The sequence below is a fragment of the Aplidium turbinatum genome, chromosome 6, assembly GCF_918807975.1.
Source record: "Aplidium turbinatum chromosome 6, kaAplTurb1.1, whole genome shotgun sequence".
In the NCBI taxonomy this organism is placed as follows: Eukaryota; Metazoa; Chordata; class Ascidiacea; order Aplousobranchia; family Polyclinidae; genus Aplidium; species Aplidium turbinatum.
In genome coordinates, this window is record NC_137477.1 from 32,270,859 (window position 1) to 32,279,844 (window position 8,986).

General features: G+C 38.7%; 2 protein-coding genes across 2 annotated transcripts; both read right to left on the reverse strand.

The window, feature by feature from the left end:
• Positions 1-1,267: 1,267 nt before the first annotated feature.
• On the reverse strand, positions 1,268-5,803 carry LOC145772618 (uncharacterized). Its single transcript, XM_082584482.1, has 4 exons — positions 5,730-5,803; positions 5,341-5,564; positions 4,235-4,424; positions 1,268-1,421 (listed from the first exon to the last, which is right to left on the reverse strand). Exons 1-4 carry the CDS (start codon positions 5,782-5,784, stop codon positions 1,282-1,284), a joined length of 609 nt encoding a protein of 202 aa, XP_082440608.1. The 5' UTR covers positions 5,785-5,803; the 3' UTR covers positions 1,268-1,281.
• Positions 5,804-6,060: 257 nt separating this feature from the next.
• Positions 6,061-8,521, reverse strand: LOC145772593 (uncharacterized). The gene is made up of 4 exons (XM_082584454.1): positions 8,326-8,521; positions 7,963-8,056; positions 6,518-6,588; positions 6,061-6,200 (listed from the first exon to the last, which is right to left on the reverse strand). Exons 1-4 carry the CDS (start codon positions 8,519-8,521, stop codon positions 6,061-6,063), a joined length of 501 nt encoding a protein of 166 aa, XP_082440580.1.
• Between the last annotated feature and the right edge of the window lie 465 nt (positions 8,522-8,986).

An 8,986-nucleotide genomic window follows, 5' to 3' on the forward strand; every position in this document is an offset into this window, starting at 1 on the left:
ATGCTGCCTGTACACAGCCAGCATTGGCCCAATATATTTAACTTGTATTGGCACTGTACTGGCGTCAATACCGGCCCCGTATATTCTTGCACCCTGGCAACAACTTGGGCCGATACAGTCTTTGTACGGGGAAGCCGTATGCTGCCTGTACACAGCCAGCATTGGCCCAATATATTTAACTTGTATTGGCACTGTACTGGTGCCAATACCGGCCCCGTATATTCTTGCACCCTGGCAACGTCTTGGGCCGATACAGTCTTTGTACGGTTAACCGTATGCTGCCTGTACACAGCCAGCATTGGTCCAATACATTTAACTTGTATTGGCACTGTACTGGTGCCAATACCGGCCCCGTATATTCTTGCACCCTGGCAACGTCTTGGGCCGATACAGTCTTTGTACGGTTAACCGTATGCTGCCTGTACACAGCCAGCATTGGTCCAATACATTTAACTTGTATTGGCACTGTACTGGTGCCAATACCGGCCCCGTATATTCTTGCACCCTGGCAACGTCTTGGGCCTATACAGTCTTTGTACGGGTAACCGTATGCTGCCTGTACACAGCCAGCATTGGCCCAATACATTTAACTTGTATTGGCACTGTACTGGCGCCAATACCGGCCCCGTATATTCTTGCACCCTGGCAACGTCTTGGGCCGATACAGTCTTTGTACGGGTAACCGTATGCTGCCTGTACACAGCCAGCATTGGCCCAATGTAGTTTTTCTACGGGTAGCCGTATGGTGCCTGTACATAGTCAGTATTGGCCCAATGCACTTAACTTTGTATTGGCACTATACCGGTGTCGATACGGGCCCCGTACATTCGTGCACCTGGTTAACGCGTTTGGCCAATACAATCTTTGTATCGGTGCCTGTAGACAGCCAAACACTGGCCCAATACAGTGTTTGTACGGGTGACCGCATGTTGCCTGTACTGGCTCAATGTCCTCAACCTGTATTTGCACTGTAGGCTACTAGCGTCAATACGGGCTCCGTACATTCGTGCACCTGGTTAGCGCGTTGGGCCAATACAGTTTTTGTACGGGTGACCTATGGTGTCTGTACACGGATAATCTGCCACTACCTTAACTGTATAGAAACTATCGCGCCGCTTTGATGTGATTCTATGGTACAACACCAATACTGATAAGTATTGGTCGATAATTGAAACTGTTCTTCTGACGTTCTGGAATAGCATAATGTCTTTAGAAATTCTTTTGACAGGTTTTGCAACACAACTTATTTACCACTTGCATCTTTTATTGTTATCAAAACAATTAACTGTTGACAACCTCAGCTCTAACTCGGTGTCTTCTTCCGCCTTGGCGATCACGCCAATTTCGCATCCAGGTGCTGGCTGCCTTCTCTATCTCTTTTTCGGTAGCTGTAGTCAGCACCGGGTTTTGTAGAACCGCTCCTAAAACAAGGATTAAAATGTTGTCAAGAAAAAATAACTGTAACATCAAAATATGGTACGAGCATATTACATAACCAATAATCATTCAAACAATATTGGCCAACAGCAAGTTTGAAATGGAGGTCCAATTAAGTGATTCTTGAAGGGTTTTTGACGCTGATTCCGCAAATGTGCTTATTTTTTCTACAGCACACCAGGTTTCAGAGATATTTGAGTTTTTGTTGTTTAAATATGACCTATATGGATGGAAATGCGACGCAATTTTACCTAATAGTGACAATTTTGATCTCAAGCTTGCACTACGCGGATTTCTCAATGAATTGCGATTACCAGCTGAATTTTAGAAACGTATTTTTATGACTAAAATACGTAAAACTACCTAAAATATCAAAGTGTAAAATTTTTCAAAACCAAATGTGGTGAAGAAAAAACGAGCGCAGATTCGGAATCAGCGCAGAAACTTTATTTAGAAAACTTTACTTGTACCTCTGATTACAAAACTTACTTAAAATTTGTTGACCAGTGAAATTAATCTAGCCTACGCCAAAGCAGTAAACAATTTGTTAAATAAGCTAGGCATCACTATGCTGTACCAATTACCTGTTGTGGAGACAACTATTTTATTATGCACAACATACGCGCTGACTTCCGGGGGGGCGGCGCCCCCCCGTAAACTCATGGTTGAGGGGCAACAAAAATGGTTATTACAAATGGTGTTTCAAAGATAAAACACTTCGCGAAAGAGATTTTGATCATTTAAACCAGGGGTCACCAAACTACGGCCAGCTGGCCGGAACTGTCCGCGAACTAATTTCATCCGGCCCGCCACGTGCTGCAGAAATAACAGTTACACTACAACTGTTAAGGAAAAAAAGTTACCATACTTTTTGTAAAGGACTGACGTTGCTGTTGAGCAACACGCAACCTGCTAATGATTCTGTTTTTATCATTAGGCCACCACAAATGGGGACAGCCTAGGCCAAATTTGGAAAGATGTAATGTTTTTTCAAGAACACGATGCCCTGTAGTGTATCACAGCAGGGAATAAATTTTCCAGCAACCTTTTGATTTTCATCACAACTTTGCTATTCCACCGCTGGCTTTGTTATTTATTGTGCTCAATTCAAGTCAATGGAGATTTAAATAGTTGTATATCTTTTCGCAATTTACAACCGGCCCGCAGCTGTTAATCTCGCAGCAATCCGGCCCTCAGAGAAAAAAGTTTGGTGACCCCTGATTTAAACGGACTTAAAGAATGCCGAAAGCGAAAAATAGCCTCCGTTGCTCTTGCCCGCAAAACAGCAGCTGATCGCATGACTTTCTCATATGGGGGCCGCTAAGGTTTGACGTCGACTTCAACGATCAGATGAACGTAGCAACTAGTGGTAGAAACGATCATGGAATGTTACGTAATAAGAACGATTATATCCTACACGCAAAAATAAAAAAATCGATCTCTTTAAACAGCTCTTTCCGCTGTTTTGTTTCGTGAGCTTTGCATATTGCTCAACAAGTGCATAAAATTTAGAATAGACAAGAAATCATTAAATTTGAGAATTAAGTTCGAATCACTGCAAATAAACGTATTCAAAACTTTTAATTCGGCCGACACCATTTCAAACTCCGTAATCTACGTCAGCAATGATTTTGCAGCAGTAAAAATGCGTTCATTTTGAAAACTGCAAGCTGGAGACAACAGCTTGTCCCGTGTATAAGTTAAAGCTGTGTTGAGGTGAAAATCACTAGCGAACATCTCGACCTATACTCGGGTATACGGTATTCGATTAAAAGACTTAAAACTTTCGATAAAAAACAGAAGAGAAAACACTTCGCCTTTGTTAGCGCTTTGAAGGTAAGTAATTAGCAAAACGAACAAAACGAGGTTAATAAAACTGATAGCGGGTTTCCACTCTGCTGGAAATCACGATTTTTGGCGTTTTATTTCAATGACTTCGCTGTCTTGATCGTTGTTATTCGGGCAACACTAAACGGCGGAAATGCGGAACGCGGAAATAAGCCGGGCGTGAAATGGCGTATTGTCCGCAGAAGTAGCGATTTAATGCCTTGAAAGATATTGTTTAGAAGCAATTGTGAGGTCATTAAATACTTTGACTGTTTTAATTCCACAGTTATTGGAGTAAATTTCGAAATTTAATGGAATTTATTGAAATAGGAAAAAGGCGGAAATGCGATTTTTAGCCACAACTCAATACCAAACATTTTCTTATGTTGAAATATCATTGAAAGCTATTATTTAGAAGCAATTGTGAGATCATTAAATACTATGACTGTTTTAATTCTAAGTAATTTCTGCTTATTTCCGCATTTCCGCCTTTTAGTGTTGTCCTTGTTATTCACTCGCACGAAAAGGAAATGAATCGGCTTGTTTTCCAACTGTTCCAATTATGAGCTAACAATATCAAAATTTTTACGACTAGGCGTACTGCATGCGTAAAACTAATCGTTTCAAGCAGTGGTTCTAATAAATTCGGTTTGCGATTTAGGTGTCAATATAAACAAGACAATAAGCTTAATCAAAGACTATTTTAATTGAGTAAAATAGCGTTATGGTTATGACGTTATCGCCTTTCTCGCCCTCCAAGGTTATTTGAAAAGTGGGCGCCTATGATTGCACAATTTGACGTTCTCACATACCATTACAGTTTTTTGTGTCTTCATACTTTATACCATGAGAGTAAAGTTCGAAAATTATTTCACTATTTCTTTATATTTTTGCGGTGTGTGTTTTTGGTGTTAGATTTCATCCTAAAGTTTAATATGGAAACTAAATCTTTGAGCGCTAGATTACTTACTTTTTATGACATCCACAATGTTTTTCAAAGAACATAGCGCCTTTTTTTGTGGCAAACTAGAATCTCCTCTCCATCCACTCTTTCCCGACCAATTATATCTCTCACACAGTGGATTGAAAATGATGCTCTCCATCACTCGCCAGCTACATTCCTTCACTGACGAGTCACCCACCACAGAAAGGCGAGAAATCTGAAACATAAAATACTCAGAAACAAAATATTACGCACCGATAATCTGCTTACTGAACTATATTTACTGACACTGGGTTGCGACAGTAATTATCTTGATATGTAGGCTACATTGTAGGCTACATTACCAATGATGATGGAACACCCTCCGACTCCGAAAGTGTATGTGGCTGTGGTTACGTTTGTGACCTTGAGTGAATCTAATTGTTTTTATCATTGTGGTATTGTAATAATGCTAGAATACACATACGGTTGAAAATGGGATTTAGGAAGTCAACTGAAAGTCTTCAATGCGACATTAATTAGAAAATAATTTGAGTGCAAGATAGATGGGCCAACGATTTGGCAAATACAAAAGATGAAATTCGCGAGACATATTTTGAGAGGATCGGCAGGACAACTACATCAATTGGTTATTGAAGGTATGGTGGAAGGAAATAGGTGCAGGGGAAGAAGGAGACGAACTTGGGGAGATAATGTAAAACACTGGGCTGACTTGTCAAGCATCGAAGAAGCAAAAAGAGTAGCGGAAAAATGTGACTTGTGGAAAGAATTGTCTGCCAACTTTCTACTCGGAAGACAGCACATGATAATGATAATGAATGCAACATCGGGTGAATAGAAAACATTGAAATCAATAAAACTTGAATCTACCAAAAGTTTATTCCTAAATGTATTCCTTTAAAAGACCCTAGCGGCCATCCTAAGCATTGCCATAAAGCACCTTCTTAAAAAGCTCTTGGTTACCGCTTCACTGCTTGGTGAGCGTAATGTACCAACAACCGTTTACCAACCAGTTGAAATATTAAGTATTCAGTAAGAAGTAGATATTACCAAGGCCGGAAGTTCCGGACGGAGTTGCAATTTTCAAGCCGGAACATCCGGCCTAAATGTTGCCTTCGTGCATCATTACTTACCAATGCATTTTTTATACCCGTATCAACGAGAAGACCTTCTAAATGCTCCAATTCCTCCACAGTTTTGGATGGAATTGGAATTCCATCTGGAAGCTCTGTTACCATGGAATTGGATGCGTTATTCGAACGCAATATTTTGCGCAGCAATTTCTTCATTTCCACCATCTCCTTGGACTGAGATGTTAACTGCACCTTTATTGCAGCTAGTTCTTGGATAACGTCATCTGAGTTTGTAAAAGGTTTTGTCAGTCCGAGGATACAGTTTCAAAACCAACCAACAAGTTAAATTTTTGCAATAAGCACAACGCTATGATAAAGTGAAAACAAGATCATTGCAAACTCCTTGGGCAAACAAATTAAAACAGCATTAATTCGGTGTTAGTTTTTACCTTGTGAAAGCTGGACCACAGAAGAGACATCTCTCTCTTGGCTGTTTAGGGACATGGAGCTATGTTGGGACGTAGTGGACACATCCATAAGTGACCCAGAATTACTAACATCTGAAAGCATAAACATTGCAACACAAAATTTAGCAATTCAATATAAATGCGCACTGTTTCATTCCAAGAAAGCGTTTAATCTTCACAACATTGCAACTTTTGGCATACTCCCACTTCTAAACAAGATATGCCTTGTACCAACACAGCTATTTAATGAAATAGTGGCTGTCAAAAATGCTATCCTGATTCATTTAGTTTGCCTTAGGAAAAATACCCCATGTTATACGATCTTACTTTGAACAGATGTTGACCGCTTGTGTTTTGGTGAGGACGTGTCACTATCAGGCAAAAAAATAGGTGGAGGATTAGGAAGGATAAATTCCATTCGCCTCTGCTTTGATTTTGAAGAACCAGGGTTTTCTGACAATGAAAATAAAATAATTCTAATGCTTCAAAGATCACCAGCTTATGAATGATCTGCAGCAATGCCGGCAAAAAATAAACTATTGCATTTTTGTGCCAATTAAATATGCAAATTAACGTAAAGACAATAGTTAATGCACTCAGTTCTCCGTTATGAAGCATTAAGCAACACAGTAGCCTAGAACTAAGCTACAGGTATGTCAGAACTCAGGCACACATTCAGATAATGAATAGTAGTAGGAAACACAAGGATATAAAAGTTGTAAACCATGAAATATTTAAAACATGAATACTTGGAGAACTACATTGACTACCTTCTGGATCAGTATCGTCAGACTCCTCAACCCTGGCATCAACATACCGTGAAGGCCTTCTCTTTTTTCTTCTACAAAAATACAAATTACGGTACCTTTATTCAAATAGTCTTTACAAAGAATAAGGTTACTAATAAAAGTATTAGCCTAGTATGTTATTTTTACAAAAATAAAGCATGATATGAATACTGAATTTACACTCACACAAGTGAGACAATACAATAATAATACGTTTCAAAATTTTATGCGCTTCATCAAGAAGACAGGCAAGCACACAGCCAAATGCAAGTAAATTACTGCCTTCTTTCCAAAATCACACAACATTACTCTTCATGTAGCCTACAAAGTTATTTAGTACAAAGTTAGTTAAATACAAAATACATTTACGTATAGGCCATTTGCGCATACGTATAGGCAAAATACATTTACGTATCTATTATTAATGCGTACTGTACAGTGCACATCTATCCAGTAACGCACTAGTCTGGCTTTCCACCACCTGCCCTGAAATTTGAACAATCCTGTCTTACAGGAAAGAAGAAGACCACCTGTTTGAATAACGGTCTATTTTTTTGCTGGTGGCTACGCTAGCCTATTTTTTAGTAAGCAACAGCTTCCACCGTTTGATGAGCATGAGCAACTTTAGTGTTACGTTGAAGCGTTTTTAAAACAAAACTGCGTTTTATTTTGACGGAAAATTGTTTCATCTTTGATTTCGAAATCATAGCGATTTGGTTTTAATATGTGCTTAAATAAATAAGAAATGCTAATGCATGAGAATCGTAGCTTACAAGGTTGAAAACGCCAAGGAAAAAATGTGTGGGATTACGTAAAACGTGTTTATATATTTTAAATATAGGCCTACTGACTGTTTTCATTTAGGGATGTTTCAAATAAGACGCAGCGTATTTCAAAATTTTATTTCGTTTGACAAATAAATAGCCTAACAATTAATCGCAGGGGTTCAGAAATTTTTATCATCTTCAACCTAACATCTTTCTTGTCGCAAAGGAGAAGCAAAGCACTGCAACGAGTACGAGTATTTAAAATGCTTTTTTACTACGAAACGCAATCTTAACGTAACTGAATTGAAAAACGTAATCGCTTCAAAGGAAAGACAGGTCAAAGTTTTGGATAAACAGTAGATTGCATCCACAATTTAGGCTACTTTGCATTGCCAACTATACCAACAAATACTTTCGGTGAAGGTAGTAAAGCTTGCTCGACCATCTTGTAGCCCTCATCATCAGCACAATATTACAGCATAGCCTACGTTTTGTGACCTGTCATGGGTTTACTTTTGTTTCTGCTATGAAGTAAATGTTGGTTACGTTTCAAATTGTAGAATCATACATTTTTTTTCAAAACCCTTTTCCCATGAAACTTTTCTGCTCACGCCACTGTATCTATTCCAACATAAAGAAAAGTTCTTTGAATATGCTTACTTTAACGTGCTCAGCTCATTTATTTCCTCATCAGTTTGCAGATCGGAAAGCTCTTCGGCTCGTTTAGCTTTTGCCAATCCTTCTTGATAAGTAGCTGAAAAAAAAAGCATTAGTACAGCAATCCGCGCTTATTGAGCTCATGGTTAATAGACCCACCCGCTCATCACCCTAACTTGGTCCTGTCCAGAATTACTCCCATTCATTCCGGTAATGTAGAAAACATCCCCTGCTTAGTAAGCTCACCAGTTTATTTAACCCGGTCCCAAAATTGTCCTGTCCGAATGTGGATTTAATAAGTGGACGACTGTACTATACACAATACAACGTCTCAACTAAAACTCGTGATAAAAAACTCATACTTACAACATTTTCCACCTGGCACCAACTGTACATCATATACATCCCACGATTCATCGGGCTCAGTTTGCTTCATTATAGCGTGAGCTATCGGTTTTGAAAAAGTGCAATTTGGCCAATACAGCTGCGTTTCGGTTTTGAACCATATGCATGGAACACATTCGACTTCATTGCTTGTTTTAAATATTACGACTTGATACATTTTGCAGTTAACATATGTCCCTAAAATAAAAATACGAAAAAAAGTGGTTATAAATCATAATATTAATACCGTAAGCCGTTTCATTATAAAAAGACGTGTACATAGTGCGAGCAGCTGTCTTGGAGCATGATTGTGATTAGCAAGATATTAAGCTAATGATATATGTAAAATATTGCATGCAAGATATTATATAAATGTAGCCACTTACGACATAAAACACATAAACATCTGCAGTGATATTAAATCTGGTCAGAAATAAAAAACTAGCGAAAGGCATGGATAACAGGAAAAGCTGCATACGCAGCAGCATTTAATGGTAGAAGCATTACCTTTTGCGTAATTTCCGTTACATTACAAACAAACAAATCATTTTTAAGTTTTGACACTTTGCAGATGTCTAAAACCAATGAATCACATGGGTAATCAAATAACGATTCTACTTTTGCAAACTTTTTATAAACAATA

Coding starts and splice junctions, on each gene's coding strand:
- LOC145772618 (XM_082584482.1), bottom strand. CDS start 5,784: ATGTCCCTAAACAGCCAAGAGAGAGATGTCTCTTCTGTGGTCCAGCTT. Junction 5,565..5,729: donor TGTGGTCCAGCTTTCACAAG/GTAAAAACTAAC, acceptor TTACAAACTCAG/ATGACGTTATCCAAGAACTA. Junction 4,425..5,340: donor CGGGTATAAAAAATGCATTG/GTAAGTAATGAT, acceptor TTTATGTTTCAG/ATTTCTCGCCTTTCTGTGGT.
- LOC145772593 (XM_082584454.1), bottom strand. CDS start 8,521: ATGTATCAAGTCGTAATATTTAAAACAAGCAATGAAGTCGAATGTGTT. Junction 8,057..8,325: donor GGTGCCAGGTGGAAAATGTT/GTAAGTATGAGT, acceptor TTTTTTTTTCAG/CTACTTATCAAGAAGGATTG. Junction 6,201..6,517: donor TGACGATACTGATCCAGAAG/GTAGTCAATGTA, acceptor TTTCATTGTCAG/AAAACCCTGGTTCTTCAAAA.